This window comes from Dreissena polymorpha, chromosome 10 (assembly GCF_020536995.1).
Source record: "Dreissena polymorpha isolate Duluth1 chromosome 10, UMN_Dpol_1.0, whole genome shotgun sequence".
In the NCBI taxonomy this organism is placed as follows: Eukaryota; Metazoa; Mollusca; class Bivalvia; order Myida; family Dreissenidae; genus Dreissena; species Dreissena polymorpha.
The window spans coordinates 80706181-80729563 of NC_068364.1; the positions used below are offsets into that span (position 1 = coordinate 80706181).

Below are 23383 nucleotides of genomic sequence, written 5' to 3' on the forward strand. Positions count from 1 at the left end.
TTTACTTCTTAAATATCAAGGCTATTGCTTTCAAACTTCAAATACTTTCATGCTATCATGAGGTTACTGTACCTGGCAAGTTGAATTTTACCTTGACCTTTGAATGACCTTGACTCTCAAGGTCAAATTATTAAATTTTGCTAAAATTGCCATAACTTCTTTATTTATGATTAGATTTGATTGATACTTTGACGAAACTACTCTTACCTGACGTGCCCTCTCCCCCCTCCCCCCCACCTCCCCCCCCCTATTTTTATTTTTATATTTTTTTTAAGATCATCTCACAAATGACCACCACACCCTCACACTATACCCTCACCCCCACCCCCACCCCCCCCCCCACCCCCAATTTTTTTTTTTTTTTTTTTTTTTTTTTTTTTTATTTTTTTTTTAAGATCATCTCACAAATTACCACCACACCCTCACACTATACCCCCCCCCCCAATTTTTTTTTTTAAACGGTTATGTTTGAAATACCGTCCAACCATCGCACCCAAAAAATCCCCCCCCCCCCATCGCCCTCCCCCCCACCACCACCCCCTTCCCCCCACCCCCCCCCCCCCCCTGCCCGAGATTTTTTTTTTTTTTTCGCTTTTTTGGAAGATAATGTAATAAATATCCACAACTCCACACTATACACCCCTCTTCACTCCACCCCTCCCTCCTTTGTGATTGAAAATGAGTGTCCCTTCACCTTTAAAAAGAAAATAGATGAGCGGTCTGCACCCGCAAGGCGGTGCTCTTGTTTTAACTTATCTTTTCTATAACATAATATAATTTATAACAACATGAAACGTCATTGTTGGTACATATTATTCTATTTTTGTCACTAATCATTAATCCAATTATTAGGTAACTCACTGGAATTGTTAGTATTTACACGTTAAATACAAGTGCTATTCAGAATAGCTGCATTTATTGCCATTGAGTATTTTAAGTGTTGAATTCTGGTTTAGTACAGTGTTGTTTTTTCACCATTTTGGGAATCTGGCCGGGTCCCTTTGGATTGGGAAATTTTGCGTACTTATTCCTTAAATCCGGAAATTAATGTCGTTGATTTTATGCTTACAATTACTTTTAAATTGTTAATAAATGTTGTCAATATTATCTTTTCTGAGGTTCAACTTATAGAGCTAGATTTGGAGATAATTTGACATATTTAGACTTTCTTAAAAAAAATAAAATTGGAAACCTTCAGTTGGGAAATTTTAGGTCCCATTTGGGAAAAATATATACTTTGTTCTAGTGGTAATGGGTCCCTCTCTCGAACCCAAATTTGAACTAAAAAACCAACACTGTTAAGTATGTATTTAATGTTTGCAGATGACAGCATTCGTCATGAGGTGAGAGACGTAATCATGATGAGAAACCAAGATGGCGCCCTAATGTACAAAAATGTGGGGGACATCACTCCTTCCATCTACATTGAACAGTGCTGGATCGAAAACAACGGCGTGGGAATTCTCAACCTGACCTCCCCACCCGTGATCGACGTAGGGTTACAATCCACTCGAATATTTGTTTTAAAAGACTCTTTCATCGCGAGGAACAAAGGCGGAACGTACATAACAGCCACTACACCGTCAGCTGCAACAAAACTTCGGGCGAACATCACAAACAATGTTTTTGCATACGGCACGCATGGCGAGGTCTTGAATCTTACTGGCCATCATTACGAGAAATTTCTCTTATACGAGAACTACATTTATAACAATTCAGCGGGAGACTACAGAGACGTGATTCACGTACAGAACGTGGTGGTGAACTTTACGTATAACACCGTCGCCAACAACACGGGTCATTACATTGTCAGGCTTTACAACACGGAGAACACAGAGGCCACTCAGGAATACACGAAGAGCCTGTTCACTGGAAATAACGCGACTGCCGTGTATAGGGCGCTGTTCCACGTGGGAAGTGGAAACCCAAAAATCAACAAAAACTACTTAGTGAACGAAGAATGTGACTTTGAGCTTGAAACGAACCCTGTGAACAAGTAAGTTTTACAGAAGGTTTAAAATTGGGTTCAGTTATAATTAAGGTATGAAATAATTTAATGATGTTGAAACTTAATTTCATCATTCTGTGGTAATGATAAGTCACATGGGGAAAGGTTTTTCTTCATATACATTTTGCTCTCTAAAAGGATTCCTAGAATGTGTTTGTATTGAAAAAGGCATATTTTCCTAACATGACAAAGTGCTTAAATAGTTGATAACAGAAAACTTACAACGCATATTATTGACTGATCTAAGCAACTATTTACTTCTATTTACACATGAATATTATTGATCAACTTATTCTTTAATCCACTGACCTATTATACAGTGTTTGATTACCAGTGCACTCCCTGGCACAAGTTTTTCTTTTACCAAATTCACCACCATAAATCATACACATTATTTACATTGAATCATTTTCATGGTGTTTTATTAACAAAATGTTGAAGCCAAATGGAAAGTTCTTTAGCTAAATTTGCTACTTCAAAGCCATTGGTTAATTTGGCAAATGGAAGAGTTAGCCCTGCGATGACTTTTGTATTACAGACGGCCAAACGGTGAGCCAGGTAACTCAGCGCCTATCAAGGCAACCATTTGCTTATATTTAAAATTTTATTTTATAGATCAACTCATTCTTTTATCCACTGGCCAATTGTGAAGTGTGTATCGAATCTTGTATTAGCGACTTAGAGGTCATGTGTTCGATCACCACTGTGGGAGCATTGTTTAGGTCTCCTCAAAGACACAAAGTATTTGTTCTACCTAGGAAATTGACTCGAGAGCATTTCAAAAAGCCGTAGGCTTTTGATGCAATCGAGCAAAATTAAATAGGTTTAAACGTTCAACTTATTACAGACTGCCAGTGGAGCTAAAATAATTAGGTTTAAACTTATTATAGACTGCCTTTGACTCTTGTTTTACAGATTGCCTATGACTCTTGTATTACAGATTGCCTATGACTCTTGTATTACAGATTGCCTATGACTCTTGTATTACAGATTGCCTTTGACTCTTGTATTACAGATTGCCTATGACTCTTGTATTACAGACTGCCTTTGACTTTTGTATTACAGATTGCCTATGACTCTTGTATTACAGATTGCCTATGACTCTTGTATAACAGATTGCCTATGACTCTTGTATTAGAGATTGCCTATGACTCTTGTATTACAGATTGCCTATGACTCTTGTATTACAGATTGCCTTTGACTCTTGTATTACAGATTGCCTATGACTCTTGTATTACAGACTGCCTTTGACTCTTGTATTACAGATTGCCTATGACTCTTGTATTACAGATTGCCTTTGACTCTTGTATTACAGATTGCCTTTGACTCTTGTATTACAGATTGCCTATGACTCTTGTATTACAGACTGCCTTTGACTCTTGTATTACAGATTGCCCATGACTCTTGTATTACAGATTGCCTTTGACTCTTGTATTACAGATTGCCTATGACTCTTGTATTACAGATTGCCTATGACTCTTGTATTACAGATTGCCTATGACTCTTGTATTACAGATTGCCTTTGACTCTTGTATTATAGATTGCCTATGACTCTTGTATTACAGATTGCCTATGACTCTTGTATTACAGATTGCCTATGACTCTTGTATTACAGACTGCCTTTGACTCTTGTATTACAGACTGCCTTTGACTCTTGTATTACAGACTGCCTTTGACTCTTGTATTACAGATTGCCTATGACTCTTGTATTACAGAATGCCTATGACTCTTGTATTAGAGATTGCCTATGACTCTTGTATTACAGATTGCCTATGCCTCTTGTATTACAGATTGCCTATGACTCTTGTATTACAGACTGCCTTTGACTCTTGTATTACAGACTGCCTTTGACTCTTGTATTACAGATTGCCTATGACTCTTGTATTACAGATTGCCTATGACTCTTGTATTACAGACTGCCTTTGACTCTTGTATTACAGATTGCCTATGACTCTTGTATTACAGATGGCCTATGGCTCTTGTATTACAGATTGCCTATGACTCTTGTATTACAGATTGCCTATGACTCTTGTATTACAGATTGCCTAACGGTGAGCCTGGAAACTCTGCCCCTATTGATGCAGGGGAGAACTGGTGGGGCCTGTACAGCACAGGCTACGTGAACGGCAAGATCTGGGACAAGCTGGACAATGCCTCCCTGGTGGCTGTCAACTACATGCCCATGAAAGTCAACAATGAGTCCCTTATATATGGTTAGTTGTTAGATTAACAGAGTACTATCCTTTATCTTTGGTCAGTTGAAAGATTAACTGAGTACCATTCTTTATCTATGATTAGTTGTTAGATTAACAGAGTGCTATCCCTTATCTATAATCAGTTGTTAGAATAACAGGGTACTATCCCTTTTCTATGGTTAGTTGTTACAGAGTTGTTTTTTCATTCAAATTCAGGTCCATTTTAAGGACTCATTTAAAATGGAACAAATATTTATTTTTCCGCAATGGGACAAAAATATTCCGAATTTAATGTTTATAAAATAATTTATTTTTATCAACTCCCTTCTTTCTGTACACAACATGCCCTTGAAAGTCAATAATGAATCCCTTATCTATGCTATGTTGTTAGATTAACTAAGTTTCAACCTCTATAGGAAGAATATGGTACTCATAATGCAAGTTAAATTAAGGGAATATGGTACTCGTAGTGCTGGTTTAATTTTATGAATATGCTACTCATAATTCTGGTTTAATAATGTGAATATGATACTTACAATGCTTGTTTAATAGGATGAATATGGTACTCATAAGTCAAGTTAAATAGGGCAAATATGGTGCTCATAATGCTATTTTAATAGTATGAATATGGTACTTATAATGCTGGTTTAATAGGATGAATATGGTACTCATAATGCTGATTTAATAGAAGGAATATGGTACTCATACTGCTGATTTAATAGAAGGAATATGGTACTCATACTGCTGATTTAATAGAAGGAATATGGTTTTCATAATGCTTGTTTAATAGAGGGAATATGGTACTCATAATGCAAGATAAATAGGGTGAATATGGTACTCAAAATGCTAATTTTTATAAAGGGAATATGGTACTCATAATGCTCATTTAATTTAAGGAATATGGTACTCATAATTTTGATTTAATAGAGGGAATATGGTACTCTAAATGCTCGTTTAATAGAGGTAATATGGTACTTATAATGCTGGTTTAAGAGAGGAAATATGGTTCACATAATGCTTATTTAATAGAAGAATATGGTACTTATAATGCTGGTTTAATAGAGGGAATATGGTAATCATAATGCTGGTTTAATTGAGGGAATATGGTACTTATAATGCTCATTAAATAGAGGGAATATGGTACTTATAATGCTTGTTTAATAGATTTAATATGGTACTTATAATGCTCATTTAATAGAAGGAATATGGTACTTATAATGCTGATTTAATATAGGAAATATGGTACTTATAATGCTGATTTAATAGAGGGAATATGGTACTTATAATGCTGGTTGAATAGAGAGAATATTGTACTCATAATGCTCTTTTAATAGAGGGAATATGGCACTCATAATGCTTATTTAATAGAGGGAATATGGTACTGGTAATGTTTGTTAAATAGAGGGAATATGGTACTTACAATGCTGGTTAAATAGAGGGAATATGGTGCGTATAATGCTGGTTTAAATCAATGAATATTGTACTCATAATGCTGGTTTAATCAAGTGAATATGTTATTCATAATGCAAGTTTGATAGGGTGAATATGGTTATGCTGGTTAATATTGTACTCATAATGCCTGTTTTTATGGTACTTATAATGCTGGTTTATATGGTACTTATGATGCTGATTTATATGATACTTATATTGCTGGTTTATATTGTACTCATAATGCTGGTTTATATGGTACTTATAATGCTGGTTTTTATGATACTTATAATGCTGGTTTATATGGTTCAAACAATGCTGGTTTATATGGTACTCCTAATGCTGGTTTATATGGTACTTATAATGCGTGTTTATATGGTACTCATAATAATGCTGGTTTATATGGAACTTATAATGCTGGTATATTTGTTACTTATAATTCTGGTTTATATGGTACTTGTAATGCTTGTTTATATGGTACATCTAATGCTGGTTTATATGGTTTTAATGCCGGTTTATATGGTACTTATAATGCTGATATAATGGTACTTATAATGCTGGTTTATATGGTACTTATAATGCTGGTTTACATGGTTCGTATAATGCTGGTTTATATGGTACTCATAATGCTGGTTTATATGGTACTTATAATGCTGGTTTATATGGTACTCATAATGCTGGTTTATATGGTACTTATAATGCTGATTTAAATGGTACTTATAATTCTGGTTTATATGGTACTTGTAATGCTTGTTTATATGGTGCATCTAATGCTGGTTTGTATGGTTCTTGTAATGCTGGTTTATATAGTACTTATAATGCTGATTTAAATGTTACTTATAATGCTGGTTTATATGGTACTTATAATGCTGGTTTATCCCCATCAGGCAAGTGCGCCCCTGGCTGGTTCCTGGAGGATGAGAGATGCTACAAGTACTTCGGGGCCGCTCTGCCGTACAATGAGGCCAACCAGTTCTGTGTGGTAGGAGATACAGATTTGACATTTATCAAAAGTTATTCATGTAACTATGGGGGTAAAAGTGTGAGGTATACACAACCTTTAATGGTATTTGTGCAGGTTTGATTAAAGGGACATTAATTGATAATTATAATTATTGGTTCTAAAGATCTCTTGTATGATACACCAATAGAATTTCAGGAAGAATTTGTTTAACATACTAATGATTATGTAACAAACCCCTCCTGGTTTGGAACTGCTGTCATTTGGATTAATAAACTATTAAAATAACCTCTTGGCCATCTGGTTTGTTACATAATCATTAGTATTGTATTCTTTATGTAAGCAATCCAGATATGGTCACAAAAGACAGTGCAATATACATCATTACAGTTATGTCACTCTTTGATGTGTATTATTCTTTTATTTTTTTATCTGTAACAAAAATGTGGAAATTTTGTTTTATGTTTTAATCTGTCAACTAGTCTCTTTAATAATATGATTTTAATAGTTGTGAGATCTAGAGTCATGTAATTAAATGTAATGGCATAGAATAACCGCGTGTAATGTGTTTAATCAAATAAAAATGTAAATCAGTTTGTAATATCTTTATAACAAGGATATGTAACATTTCAAACCTTTTCTATTCAATTTGATTCCCATGTTAATATAAGTATATAATAGCTAAACTGAACATGTATGCTGTTTTAAGGAAACATCATTCTCAGATCTTTGGATATTTTCTACAGATATTTAGTTATTTTATTGCATATTTTGATCATTTTTACAAGTATTACAAACATTTAATATCCTTATTCCATTGTCTTCTATTGTATTATCTTACTTCATACTGAAATTTTAAAAATGAAGTTGAGCCATTCACATGCCTTACTAAACTAACTGAAAAAAGTAAAATATTTGTCTACATTTTTATTTTCCCCGAAAATGTTCGGGGAGCATATAGTAGCCAGTTTGTCCTTACTTCCGTCACACTTTTGTTACAGTTTCTCACAGCCCTTCAATACTTTACCGCTCTCTTTCATATTTGGCATGTAGGTGCCTTGCATGGACCTCTACCTTTTGATGAGGTTTGAGGTCACTGGGGTCAAGGTCACCGAGACTAATAATAGATTTTTCCATCACACTTTTATTACAGTTTCTTATAGAACCTTCAATACTTTACCGATCTCTTTCATATTTGGCAGTTAGGTACCTTGCATGGACCTCTACCTTTTGATGAGTTTTGAGGTCACTGGGGTCAAGGTCACCGAGGCTAATAATAGATTTTTCCGTCACACTTTTGTTTCAGTTACTCATAGCACCTTCAATACTTTACCCATCTCTTTCATATTTGGTATGTAGGTACCTTGCATGGACCTCTACCTTTCGATGAGGTTTGAGGTCACCGGGATCAAGGTCACCAAGGCTAATAATAGATTTTTTCATCACACTTTTGTTACAGTTTCTCATAGCACCTTCAATACTTTACCGATCTCTTTCATATTTGGTATGTAGGTACCTTGCATGGACCTCTACCTTTTGATGAGGTTTGAGGTCACCGGGGTCAAGGTCACCGAGGCTAATAATAGATTTTTTCGTCACACTATTGTTACAGTTTCTCATAGCACCTTCAATACTTTACCGATCTCTTTCATATTTGGCATGTAGTTACCTTGCATGGACCTCTACTTTTTTATGAGGTTTGATGTCACTGGGGTCAAGGTCACCGAGGCTAATTATAGATTTTTTTGTCACACTTGTTACAGTTTCTCATACCACCTTCAATACTTTACCGATCTCTTTTATATTTGGCATGTAGGTACCTTGCATGGACCCAGGGCTATAGATAAATTTTGGGGTATATTGGGTTTTTTACCCCCTGTTTTGACAACAATAAATTCAATAGAGTTTTAGCAAAATTTATTAATTTAGGGAATGACATATATAATACAACAAGAGCACCGCATAATGGGTGCCACGCTCAGCTGCAGGTGCAGTTTTTATACGCCCGTCTATGACGGGACGTATTATGGTATACCCCGCGTCCGTCCGTCCGTCCGTCCGTCCGTCTGTTAATGTCGTACGCTACGTCAAATATCCTTTGACAGATTTTCTTCAAATTTTAACACAATCTTAATATTGATAAACCCTGATCCCCTTTCGTTTTTGACGGAATTCTGAATTGTCGTTCCAGAGTTATGGGACTTTGTTCGTCAAAATTTCGTGATTTCATTGAATGTCCTACTGTAGCTCAAATATCCTTCGATGGATTTTTTTCAAATTTCAACACAATCTTAATATTGATAAACCCTGATCCCCTTTCGTTTTTGACGGAATTCTCTATTGTCGTTCCAGAGTTATGGGACTTTGTTCGTCAAAATTTCAAAAAAAAAAAAAAGGGTTATTTATTACCTTACTACTTCATTGGCGAACGACGGTCGTATCATGCGCTCATGGCGCAGCTGTTTATTAATAAATGAAAGCTTGTCAGAATTTTTTTGTACTGCCCCCGGATTGAAAGATCTGGGGTATATTGTTTTTGGCCTGTCTGTCATTGTGTCATTGTGTGTGTCCCAAAACTTTAACCTTGCTTAAAGTTTGATAACTTTTTAAATATTGAAGATAGCAACTTGATATTATTTGGCATTCATGTGTATCTCATGGAGCTGCACATTTTGAGTGGTGGAAAGTCAAGGTCATCCTTCAAGGTCAAAGGTCAAAAATCATGGTATTTTTCTTTCCTAAAACTTAAACCTTCATTAAAGTTTGGTCATAACTTTTTGAATATTGAAGATAGCAACTTGATATTTGGCATGCATGTGTATCTTATGGAGCTGCACATTTTGAGTGGTGAAAGGTCAACCTCATTTTTCAAGGTCAAAGGTCAAATTTATGGCTTCAAAGCGGCGCAATAGGGGGCATTGTGTTTCTGACAAACACATCTCTTGTTGTTGTTTTTTTTTAGAGGTCACAGTGACCTTGACCATTGACCTAGTGACCCAAAAATGGGTGTGGCATGTAGAACTCATCAAGGTGCAGCTACATGTGAAGTTTCAACGTTGTAGGTTGAAGCACTTTGATTTAAGAGCCAATGTTCAAAACCTTAACACAATGTGAAGGTTTTAGCACGACGCGGTTGGCGGCCGATGAGCTGGCTATGACAATACCTCGGGTTTTCTCCGAAAACAGCCAAGCTAAAAAAAATGTACTAAGGTTTCTATATTATTTATACAAATTGTGTTATAACCTGTACATAACAACAAACAATTATTGAACTTCTGATCAAAGTTCCTTCATTTTTGCGTTGAATAAGACCGAGTTCGTGAAAATTGCTGCACAATTTATGAAGTAATGGCTGTTCAGAGCGATGCACCTCGTTTTAGGGTCATTTTGATTTGAATACCTTGAAAATGAAAGTAGAAATCGGACGGGTCTACAAATAATTACAATAATACCCCAAAGATTGAAAACCACTGGAAAGACTGCCTTCTTTTCTTCATAGGACGGCATATAAACTACAGAAAATAAACAGTCTAAAAAATACGCTCTGTGTTCATAAGAATTGCGTTTCTTGACGAAAGGTTTTTTACGGGAATTACGTTATTAAATTTGTATTTGCGTTTTTGTTTGCTTTATTTTGAATTTAATTACGTTTTTGGTTATTTTAATTGCGTAATAATGCAAATACGCTTGTTATCTATAGCCCTGCATGGACCTCTACCTTTTGATGAGGTTTGAGGTCACTGGGGTCAAAGTCAAGGTCACTGAGGCTAATAATGGATTTTTCTGTCATGCTTTTGTTACAGTTTCTCATAGCGTCTTCAATATTTTATTTGGCATGTAGATACCTTGCATGGACCTCTACCTTTTGATGAGGTTTGAGGTCACTGGAGTCATGGTCAAGTTCACAGAGGCTAATAATAGATTTTCCGTCATGCTTTTGTTACTTTACCGATCTCTTTCATATTTGGCATGTAGGTTCCTTCCATGGACCTCTACCTTTTGATGAGATTTGAGGTCACTGGGCTTAAGGTCACCAAGGCTAATAATTGATTTTTTCCGTCACGCTTTTCTTACAGTTTCCCAGAGGGCCTTCATTACTTTACCGATCTCTTACATATTTGCCATGAAGGTTCCTTGCATGGACCTCTACCTTTTGATGAGGTTTGAGGTCACGGGGCTCAAGGTCACTGAGGCTATTAATATATTTTCTGTCACGCTTTTGTAACAGATTCTCATAGCACCTTCAATACTTAACCGATCTCTTTCATATTTGGCATGTAGGTACCTTGCATGGACCTCTACCTTTTGATGAGGTTTGAGGTGACTGGGGTCAAGGTCACCGAGGCTAATAATAGATTTTTTATGCCCCCTTCATATTTGGTATGCATGTGTATATGGACAAGGCCTTTCCATATGCACACAATTTTTTACCCCTGTGACCTTGACCTTGAACTTAGGGTCCGCATTTAGGTTTTTGAAATCTGCCTTAAGTTTGAAAAATGCTCATGACTTCTATGTCCCTTGAGATATAACCTTCATATTTGGTATGCATGTGTATATGGACAAGCCCTTTCCATATGCACAAAAAATTTTACCCCTGTAACCTTGACCTTGAACTTAGGGTCCGCGTTTAGGTTTGAAATCTGCGTTTAGGTTTCGAAAAATGCTCATAACTTCTATGTCTCTTGAGATATATCCTTCATATTTGGTATGCATGTGTATATGGACAAGGCCTTTCAATACCCACAAAAAAATTACACCTGTGACCTTGACCTTCACCTAAGGGTCGCGTTTAGGTTTTGAAATCTGCGTTTAGGTTTGGAAAAATACTCGTAACTTCTATGTCCCTTGAGATATAACCTTCATATTTGGTATACATGTTGGTATGCATGTGTATATGGACAAGGCCTTTCCATACGCCCAAAAAAAATTACTCCTGTGACCTTGACCTTGAAGGGTCCGCGTTTAGGTTTCGAAATCTTCGTTTAGGTTTTGAAAAATGCTCTTGACTTCTATGTCCCTTGAGATAAAACTTTCATATTTGGCATGCCTGTGTATATGAACAAGGCCTTTCCATACGCACACGAAAATATACCCCTGTAACCTTGACCTTGAACTTAGGGTTCGCGTTTAGGTTTTGAAATCTGGGTTTAGGTTTTGAAAAATGCTCATAACTTCTATGTCCCTTGAGATATAACCTTCATTTTTGGTATGAATGTGTATATGGACAAGGCCTTTCCATACGCACACCTATATTGACCGCTGTGACATTGACCTTGAACTTAGGGTCCGCCGTTTAGGTTTCCAAATCTGTGTTTAGGTTTTGAAAAAAGCTCATAACTTCTATCAAAGCCTTTATAGGGGGCATAAGTCATCCTATGTTGACAGCTCTTGTTTAGTTGGTTATAAACACATAGGTTGACAAAGCGCATCATCAGGGAGCATCCATCAGTTTCACTGATATTCTTGTTTATTTCTATTCTTATGTTATTGTTTTAAACATATTCTGTTACTTCATACTTCAGGTTTCTTAACTAATTTGAATCATTTACATGGCTTACAAAAGTAACTGAAACAAAGTACAAATGCTGTCTACATTCTAGGAAACTGATGGATCTCTTATGTTACTTGATAAACAAATTTGGATGATAAAGCTGAATCATTCACATACATTTCTTAATCCTTTCCCACTCAGAAGCAAGCAGCATAAAACCAGAGCAGCCTGCGAGTAACTCGCAATTTGTTCAGGTTTTATGGTGTTTGCTGTTCATCAGTATCTAAGGGTTGGAAATGAAGCTTTTAAAAATTGAATATACTAAGAAAGGTCTTTAATCAAATTTTACTTTTCTAAGGGACTACAAATGTGTCAAAATACGTAACTAAGTGGTAAAGGGATAAAATAAGTTCAAAATTGTGTCTACATTTTAGGAAAATGGTGGATTTCTTGCCGAGGCCAAGGGTAAACAGGAGTTCATCCGCAAGTACATCCGTCTGATCATGAATGTGTACTCTGAGAACCAGCGAGTGTGGGTGTACTCAGAGGTGAGTAACTAGTAGCAGTATCTAAGGTTTGACCTTGTGACCTAGTTTTTGGAAGCACATGACTCAGACTCAAACTTGACCTAGATGTGATCAATGTGACCAAAATACGGTCAAGATAAACATTTTGACCAAGTTTCAACAAGATAGGGTCATTGATGTGTCTTTTCGAGTGGTACTATGTTTTTTCAGCTACATTTGCTTTGTTTACACATTAGAGGACATGTTTATTGGCTGATCTTCAGGAAAATTTGTTAGAAAACGTATATGGTCATGTAAGGTCACAAACTAGGTCAAGTTTAACACTTAGAAAAATACTATTTAAAAATGGCAAAAAAAGAAAGCCATTGAAAAAAACATTACGTTTTATTCAATACATTTGTTTATTGTTTCTAACTCTTCGACATGTTTATGGATTTTGTTGTTACTGTAATATATCAATTTTTGTCAACAGGGTACTCATATTATAGTATCATCATGTAAATCTGTAGGTTTGAAAGCCATTGCTAGCATAACAAGCGTTACTTGTCAAGATATTGGTCTGTGTGCATAACTTGTTAAGATATTAGTCACCAAGCGTAACTTGTCAAGATATTTGTCTGTGAGCATAACTTGTCAAGATATTTGTCTTCAAGTGTAACTTGTCAAGATATTGGTCTGTGAGTAGAACTTTTTAAGATGTTTGTCTCCAAGCGTTACTTGTCAAGATATTTGTCTGTAAGCATAACTTGTTAAGATATTTGTCTCCAAGAGTAACTTGTAAAGATATTTGTCTGTGAGCATAACTTGTGAAGATATTAGTCTCCAAGCCTTACTTGTTGAGATATTATTGTGAGAGAGCAACTTATTAAGATATTTATCAGCAAGCATAATTAATCTTGCCAATGTTAAATGAATCTTATTAGTACCACCAAATAATTTTTGTTCAAGGTGACTAGTGGACGGTGTAGTGCCTTCGAGAAAAACTACGTCGTTGAGGAATATGACTGTTTCTATGTCATGCATCCATTCGTCTGCGAGAAAGGTAGACTAGTTGTTGTTTAGTTATGGCATTAATGTATAAAGTATTTTACATGGTTTAGCATAAATGTTGACAGTTGTTTGTGTTGTTTTGAATTAATGTTTACAGTCTATTGCCTGGTTTGACATTAATGTTTACAGTATTTGCATTGTTTGGCATTAATGTCTACAGTATTTTGCACAGTTCCGGTCTATCAAACTGAAATTTAGTTGCAGGCATCATATACTTTCAGTGAATGTTAATGCACACCAATATGTTAAGTTTTAACATTTATCGGCTTGTTTTACAGTTGAAATCACTAAAAATGGAAACCTTTAAATGAACTATATTTATTACAGAATAGGTAAAAAGTTTGATTCAGAAAATCATATCTCAAAGCGTTAACTGAGAAACTATCTATTACAAACACATTCATGTCAGTGATTGAAATACTCCTTTTGCTAAGCTGTTAGTATATGTGTTATAATTTGTTAATATAAACCTTAACATTCAACATTATTTAAAATTGGTCAATAATTTAGTGATTGTTATTTAGAATTATTTAGCCTCATGCCAGTGTTAGTATTAAGTATGATGTTTGTGGTGTTAACCCTTGTAGCGCTGGAACCGAATTTTAAAGGCCTTTGCAAACAGTTTGGATCCAGATCAGACGCCACAAAACGTGGCGTCTGATCAGGATCCAAACTGTTTGCTATTCTGATATAGGTCTTTGAAAAAAAGTGAAGAAAATGATGGTTTTAGAAATTCAGCAAACACCAATTTAGCAGACAACAAATATCCCAGCATGCAAAGGGTTAAGAATAGCATACAGCTCAAACAATAGACATTGCATGTTCTGAGTGAACTATACGAGTTACGACAATGTGTTTATACTGAATCTGTACATTTCCTATATCAGTTATGATCATGTCTGTTAATACCCACAGACCCGTACATCTCACCACCTGGGTCCACCATCCACATGGCCGTGATCGGCATAGCAGCAGGAGTTGGCGGGTTTCTGGTCATAGTAGTCATTATCCTCCTCATCCTGTGGCGTGTCAAGTCCAGGAAACGTAGCGAAGAGCGTTTTGAGCGACAGGAATCTATACGCGCGTCGGTCAAAGGGTCGACCATCCGCACTCGGTCACAGATGTCGCTGTCTTCTTCGAAATACCTGTATGATCAGAGGTCCCTTGGCGCATCACAGGTACGTAGGTTTTGATAAGGTTAAACTGCTAACTTGAGTTGAAATTCTTCATTGTTTGACTTTAAACGGCAGCATGAGTCTATGGAATGATAATCAAAAGTTATTTGAGACAAATAAAATTTGAATTTAGATATGACTAATGTACCAGCTTTTAAGAGGTATATTGAAATTAATCTATTGGTTGATTTAAGGGTTGTTGGGTGGTCTGTTTGGTTACATAAAATGATATAAGTGTGAGGAAATACTTCCCCGTTTGCAAGCCATAAAATTGAATCTTAAAACATTTTATTACCATGTAGCGTCAATATGGAAGATACTTCAAATCTCCTCTGATCCACTCATGATTTTTATTTTACCTGAACATAGCTTACAAAGCAGCTCAGAATTTTTGTCATGTTTGTGACCAATCTCTGATTATTTTTTTATGCTCCCCCAAAAATGTTTTGGAGGGAGCATATAGTCACCGCTTCGTCTGTCCGTGCATGTGTCCATCCGTCCGTGCACAATTTTTGTCCGGGCTATTTCTCAGCAATTAATGACCGGAATCCATTCAACCTTTATGGGAAGCTTCACTACCAAGAGGAGATGTGCATATTATCAGCCGGTTCTGGTCGGATGATTTTTCACAGAGTTATGGCCTTTTGAAATTTTCCATTAACTGTTTATATAGTGCAATTCTTGTCCCCCCAACTACTACACGTTTCTTTTTATCTGAATATATAGTGCAATATTGTGACAAAAATACCTTTGGGGAGCATCACCAGTCTCCGACGGTTTCTTGTTTTAATTGAATTGGATACTATTTGTTCTGATGATATTTCAGAGGTGTTTCATTGTTGAAAAACATGGTCGCCATGGTCTGCAGTGCAGTTTTGATTATACTACTATAGAGAAACCTTGTTTGTGCTGTTGAAGTCACTTTTTTGGTCCAATCATTATAAACCTTGCATAAAACATTTGATCTTTGATAATGTTCACAAGTAATTGAAAATTTATTTTGTTTTGATATCAATCAACAGATTCTAATGTCATCTTACATTCTGTTACAGGTAAGCATTGAAGGTATAACGGATGATGAGACCACAACAGACACCAAGGAGGTAAGACGGCGTCTGAGGCAGCAACCAGAGATAGCTCATGGTCGTCAAGAGGATGAGGACTATCCACGGTATGCTGGCCGCAACCATAGCAACGGGGTAGTGAAGAACGGTCCACCTCACAGGAGTAGGGGGAGGAGTGAAGAAAGCGATGACGAAGATGAGGATTATGGGTTTGACAAGCGACGAGAGGCAGAAAGGGATCGTGTCCCTCCCGCTGCACGCCATGGGCAACAACAGACTAATGGTGGATATAAGTATTCTGATGAGAGTCATGAGCACACGGATAGGGAAAGTGATGAGGATGATATGAAGAAAGAGGTTGATGATACTGATGAGGAGGAGGAGGAGGCCAGAAGGAATAGTTTCACACCAGTGAAATTTAAGCCGTCCATGGAGAAAGAGTTGGATTCCATTCAGATGAAGAGTAATGGCTCGATTCAGTATCTTAAACAGGATGATACTGGCAGCGTGGATTTAAGTGGGACTGCTCGTAATCTGTCGAGGTCAATGTCTAGTTTCAGTGGTCAGGATGTCCAGGCTGGTCAAATGTCTTCCAGATCAGACAGCCAGAACAGTGACGTGAATCTTCCACCACCTCCTCTGCCTCTCAACATCCCAGCCTCCCAGTCTAAACCTCGTAAGCAGCCTCTCCCTGTTCCTGCCCCAAGACTTACCGGCAAGCCCCTCCCGTCGGCAAGGTCATACGGAAGCAAAGAGAACATCAGCAGCCCTAGGGAATTGAAGATGAATAATCTGAGCCAGGATGAAGTGAGTGATTATCGCGGAAGCAGGGACAAACTGGATTCTGTAGATTCGTTTCCAGCTTATCCAGCCAGAAAGGCACCAAGTAGAGAGAACTTGAGTAACGTCCCAATGCAAGTAGGTAGGAGCAGAGAAAGGCTGGATGAGTTGACGAGTAGAAATGTGCCTTCACCACTCGGAGCTGGCATTGAATTCTTGCCTTGCGCAAGTGGGCCAAGGTTTGAAGAGGAAAGGCAGTCACCAATGTTGCAATTAAGCAACAGTCGCGAAAATCTTCTTCCAAAACGGCAAGACAGCGATAGTTACAAACCATCTCCTACTCCAGCATATGAACCACTCCATCCCGGTAACAATTACAATCCAAGCAATAGGTATGGACCATCACCTGATAACAGGTACCCTATCCCATCTGCTAATCCAGGGATAGATTATCTGGATCGTAGAACGCCTCTGAACACAGATTACAGTCCCTTGTCCTCAGGCATGGATTATCTTCCTTCCAACACTCGTACGCCCATGAAGAGCCGCCATTTAATTGGCCAACACCCTAGTGTGTCTACAAACAATTCTGACTATGAGAGTTACGACGGTGGATACAAACCCCCCACAGGTGCTGGTCCAAGACTTGTAGACACAACCCCTGGTTACTATGACTACAATCCTCCTCAGGCAAGAAATACTCCATTGTCAACTGGGGTGAACTTAATGCCAAGAAATGACTTTGCACAATCCCCTAGACAGCAGCAAAATAATGTGTCTCGCTCAAGAGAAAATCTGTCACGGTCTAGAGAATATTTATCAAGGTCACGTGATAATATGAGCACAGACTTTGCGTCTCTGAGTGTGGCATCATATGATAGTGAAATTCAGGAGAATTCCACAGATTTTGAGAAACCTCGGCAACAGAAATCTGTAGAAACAGAGATTTGAAAATGTATATGTATGGAATGACACAAGCAATGCCGTTCTAACAGTGCAGATAAAGCACAAAATTGAACTGCATGTATTAACTGCAACTCTATTCCAGAATAAAGACTGTGGCAAAAAGTGCGGTGGAATTAAACATTTTTTTTTAAAGATTACTTTGTATTGTTTTGTGCTAACTGGTTGTGGAAAATAGCATTGTTATATTTATGGTTTTGCTTTAAAATGCACCTGTAGCAAATACTTTTCATTATTTTGTAATTTTGAAAACATATCAAGGTGAATAATTTAACCAAACACTTGGAGGACATCACTTTATCGTTTTAATATCTTTGATGTCATTTTTTTTTATCTTTGATGTCAATTTTGGACCACATTAAGTGTTGTATGCAGTAAATATTGATCATGTATCATCTTCAGTATAGTATCTGTTTGTTTTGTTTATTTTCACATATTACTTCATAGCACTGACACAATGTTAAACAGAGCTTTACGGTTGTGTGTTTGTTACTTACTCCTATTTAGATTTTCTTCTTTATTATTTTAATTTGTACAAATTGTACAATTTTTGGTGCATACAAACATTTATATGAACACATGTGAGTAACAATGTCCCGTAACATACATTAGCATGTTTACTCTTTACCACCTAGATACGTATTTTCATGCATTTGTAGTCCATTAGATAGGTAAATTTAATTAAAGACCTTTCTTACTAGATTCAAGTTTTAAAGGCTTCATTTCCAACCCTTGGATACTGATGAGCAGCAAACCGCATAAAACCTGAACAGACTGTGAGTTAATCCCAAGCTGTTCTTGTTTTATGCTGTTAGCACAAAGCCATTTTCACTTTGCTTCTAAATGGAAAACGGTTAAACAATATTTACCTTTTACTTATACAATGTCTACCATTACAATGTTCAACATTCAAAAGTTGTATATTCGACTATGTATTGACATATTTTGACACTCAATCTAAATAGGGGTCATTGTAGATCTAGTCTGAACATACATTCCCATTTGATTGATAAGTTCAAATTCCTTAACATGTGATCATTGATACTTGCCTTTCATCAATCTGTTTACCTTTATGTTGCCGCTCGAATTCCTTTTACAAATATTAACATTATAATGCAAAGGGTATATATATAGATGGACATGCATGTAGACGTTTGTTCCAGAGCAATTAATACTGTAAAATAATGATTTGTGGGAAACATTAAGTATCGTTTATTTTGTTTTTTTTTCACTGATCCTTAAATAGAACACAAACGCATGGGGGAATGAATGACTGGATTATTCTCTCGTTATTTTTTATGAGAAATCCACAAATTGTATGTGTCCATGAAAAACTCTTAAAAACCCAAAACTGTATGCCTACAAATATAAATGATTTTACAGTATATCGAGGGTCCTTTAGTCTTTTAGAGGGTCGCATTCATTCTGTACATCTGCTCTTATCAACGATCTATCAATAAACTTTTTTTATTGGCTGGTAGTAATATATTGATGCCTTTTTCTGGACATTTTCGATGTGCATAATTTAACTTGTATATATTCTGCTCAATTCATTTAGCAAACGTAAGGTTTATGTCGAATTTAAAGTGTATATTTAAATGATGTAAAATAATAGTGTTATAACAGATGTTTATGTTGCGTTAACTAAATTGTGAGAAATCTGCCATACAAATGTACATATATATTTCTTTGACTCATCAATGTATAGTTATATATACATCCTATAGTTTTATTTTTTCATTGCCATTAATAATGTTATTTTGTAAATTTGTAATTAGACTTCATTTTATGTATTCACTGATTTAAAAATCTATCCGTAGTTTTCTTATTTCTGTATCTAAATTGTATACATTCCATTTATATATTTTTATATAGAAATAAATTTTACATCTGAAATTGAGTTGGCGAGTTTATGAACGGACAGATCTCTCCGTTTCAGAATCTAAATATAGGAATTATGCAACCTATGAATACAATTTATCATGAGAATTTTTTTTTTAATATCCACCATGACTTGGGCAAATGACAAATGTCGAATATCATTAATATCCTCCATGACTTAGGCAAATGACATGTCAAATACCACACAGGACAATACTTGCAGCAGAACAGTAAGCATGATTAAAGCTGATTAAAATGAATAATCAAATGATTAAAGCTATGTTCAACGCCTCGGATTGGTCTATGCAAAGAATTGGGGGGTTAAACTTTCGGACTAAACCCTACACTGTGTCAATGATCACAAAACACGCTTGTAAATATCACTCCAGAAACATAATTAAGGAAATAATTCCTGTTACCATCAAGAAACTTTGTCATGAAACTTTACCATACGTTTCAATAGAGAAAGTTCTTCAAACTAATGACTAGCAAAATGATAAAACACAATTAGCTTATTCATATATTTTGGAAATATAGGTGCCGAAATAGTCAGTTTTGTCAGGTTATTGGCCAAATCTGATCAAAGCTTATGCGGGAATTTTAAGATCAAACAAGTCATTTGTATGATTAATGTGTTTCTGGACTAGTGATCGTGTGAAAGATTGGCTGGATATTAACCTATTTACGCCTAGTGGACTCTCATCTTTCTAAATTGGATCAATTTATTTCCAAAATTAGGGATATCTAGTATATTTATTTCTATATTTCTTACAGAAAATCCTTTAAGCAAACAGTGCAGACCCTGATGAGACGCTGCATCATGCGGCGTCTCGTCTGGGTCTACGCTGTTTGCCAAGTCTTTTTTTCTAGACGCTATGCATAAATGGGTTAACAGACGTATTGCAATTTACCTAACTGTGGTGCACGCTGGTCATGCGGATACTGGATAACGGATGGCACTTCGAAAAAGAGAAATCATGGTATTACCATCATACCATTTGTATGATTTGGTATAATGTTAGACTCTAATATAGATAACCTGGCGCAAAGATCTATACATAAACAGTTATAAATTTTAAAGAAAAACGGAATAATAGGCAACGTTATCACGATCTTGTCAATTATTTATTAAAATCAATTAAAGAAAAACACTTTTCTTTGGTTATCAATATTTATTTTTATTCAAGGAATCTGGACATTTTAAGATTGAATGTAATACATACTGAAACGAATCGTGTTCTTTTGTCATACCTGTAATGGAAATGTACGATAGATTCATAAATTTGAAAACACTCGGGATTTGTTTGTAGTTTTCAGTGTTTACTATTCTCACCTCGACATGACTGCATCGTGACCGCTGTAAACAGATGAAAAATTGCTATCGGAGTAATATATACTGGTCGACATGTGACCGTTACACCCAGGTGTAATATATAAGTATTTTTTCGTGGGGGTGGATCTAGACTTACCGTTACAGGCAGGTGTATAGCTTCTAGAATTTGAGTAGATTGACGTACTATTAAGTTTATAAATCATATGTGTTACTTTTATCAACAAATGTTATAAATAACAAGACTATTGCCAAGCATTTATGTCCCCAACCGGCTCCACCATTGTCAGAAATATGTTGTTGTTTTTTTTTAATATTGCCATAACAACCATAATTCTTGACGTAGGAACATAATGAAATGACGTGCATAATCTCCATATTGCCATCTATCGGTGTTTTAAGTTTCATGAACAAAGTACGAAGAACTTTAAGTGTATCGCATGATCCAGAAAAGTGTGGCAGACTGACGGACACACAGAGCGCAAACCATAAGTCCCCTCCGGTGAAACCGCTAGGGGACAAATAAAATATTATGTTATAAATATTACGACAACATATTATTGAAATGGCATAGGATTTAATCATTTATAGGGATCGTTATTTAGTAATGTTGTAATGCATATTTGAACGCAAATTAAAAAGTAATGCAAATAAAAATAATGTGTAGATCTATATACAAACATTTAACAACGATATATACAACACTGTAATTAATTTTGACGTGCATACTCGCATGTGACTGGCCTATCGGCTCGTGCAATACAGTTCATTATCTGTTTACTCGTACAAATATGCAAATGATAGTCATTGCAAATGTGAAAGGAATTATTTATTGCGAATTGCTTCTAAAATAAAAAGCGTCTGTATCTGTAAGCGTAATATGACGGATCTCTGGAGGTCTATTCTCACCCAGTTTTAAATTCCGCAGTGTCCTGGAGGACTTGGTGAACGCATGCCATATGATTCGATACATCATTGTGAGAGTGACTATAAATGTATTTTCTCGGAATATATATTGCTCGATGTACTTTACAAAGAGTTCAGGTATTGTTAACATTTCTAGAAGTACATTTCTTGTTGTGCTGGTTTTATACTTAGTTTAAAATTGTATTAAGTAACTATTTATTTCAGCATTTTTGTCATTGGTCACAAATATAGATCTTTGATTCATTAAGTCACCATATTTGTTACTTTGTTACCAAAGTTGTAACTTGAGGTAAGTACAAAGTACTACTTCATTATTTCACTTGTAGACATCACATACGTACATTATAATTGATATATGGTTGCAATTAATAAGCTCCATTGAAATCTGACGTTATTACACATATGTAATAACATATATACTAAAGTTTTAGACCAATAGTTATAAATATAAAAATATAACATAATCAATACATTTTTTAAATAAAACATGCTTGTATTGTTGCCGTGAATTGTATTATGATTTTTTAATCATAAACTATTTACTTTGTAAACACAGAGTGCTTACTATGTCAACTTGAGCTTTTGTCTTCCTGGATGTATTGTTTGATAAACTTGTTAAACTTATAGTAAGTTCAGCCTCAATAGCAATTATAGTGTACATTTATAAAAAAGGCAACATCAATTAAAAAAAAAAGTGTTCTTTATAAATACACTTAAACTAATAAATCTTAAAAGAGCATAAGAACTTAAAAATGTTCTCGGTTAGGAATAAACGCTTCTTGTAGAATACATTGGCAAACGAAATAAATGCATGACCACTGTATGTAAGAACGTTTTGCTGAATAATCTTGTCAAAAATAGAAATGTGACTTGCGTATGTCATTCGTAAGGTAGACTAGGGACCGCAACATATTTGTTCGACAATTAAATTGTATCGGATCAGACATACGGTTGCTTGTCTTCATCCTGAAAATCTGGAAACCATTAAGGATAGTTCAAGAAATAAACCATTTTCAGTTATTCTATTTATGCCAAAAAAGTGAAATGAAGATGGCAGATGAATTCAAATCCTTGCATTACACCATATAGAAACATTATTAATACTACTTTAATTTATGAGTTACCATTTCAATAAAAAATAAATAGAACATGATTCAATAAAAACATCATTAACAAATTGTGTTAAAGATAGTCAAATTATAAAAACAAAAACATATAAAAAATAAATAACCGACAGGAAGCGTCAGTCAAGAATTTCAATGATGACATAATCCCGACGTACTAAATTGTTTAAACCAGCTCAAACATATGTTCAGCTTTCGTAACTATGCGTGATAGCACACACGCCTAGTTGAGGTTTTTCTCGTAACAATAAGTGTCCAATTTGAAAACTAATTATTTTCCTCGTATGTTTAATTCAGTGTACTTTCATTGTTTATTACAGAAGTTGTCATAGATACATTATAAATTAATGAAAAATTAAATGCGGTATTACAGTGAATCACATAAGGATCATGTATATCATGATAATGGGCTGTGGCACATTAAAGTCACTGTCAGTTTATATTTATTTTTACGAAACAAGATCGTACTTGAGACG

General features: G+C 35.6%; 1 protein-coding gene across 1 annotated transcript in view; it reads left to right on the plus strand.

Moving 5' to 3' along the window:
• LOC127847350 (protein bark beetle-like) overlaps window positions 1-20820 on the plus strand; it is a 45488-nt gene extending 24668 nt beyond the window's left edge. The window contains exons 16-22 of the mRNA XM_052379203.1: window positions 1324-1996; window positions 4049-4221; window positions 6519-6613; window positions 12521-12634; window positions 13562-13655; window positions 14579-14841; window positions 15891-20820. Of these exons, the coding sequence (XP_052235163.1) occupies window positions 1324-1996; window positions 4049-4221; window positions 6519-6613; window positions 12521-12634; window positions 13562-13655; window positions 14579-14841; window positions 15891-17633 (3155 nt within the window). The 3' untranslated portion in view covers window positions 17634-20820. The remainder of the gene's footprint in view (window positions 1-1323; window positions 1997-4048; window positions 4222-6518; window positions 6614-12520; window positions 12635-13561; window positions 13656-14578; window positions 14842-15890) is intronic.
• The last annotated feature ends 2563 nt before the right edge of the window (window positions 20821-23383 follow it).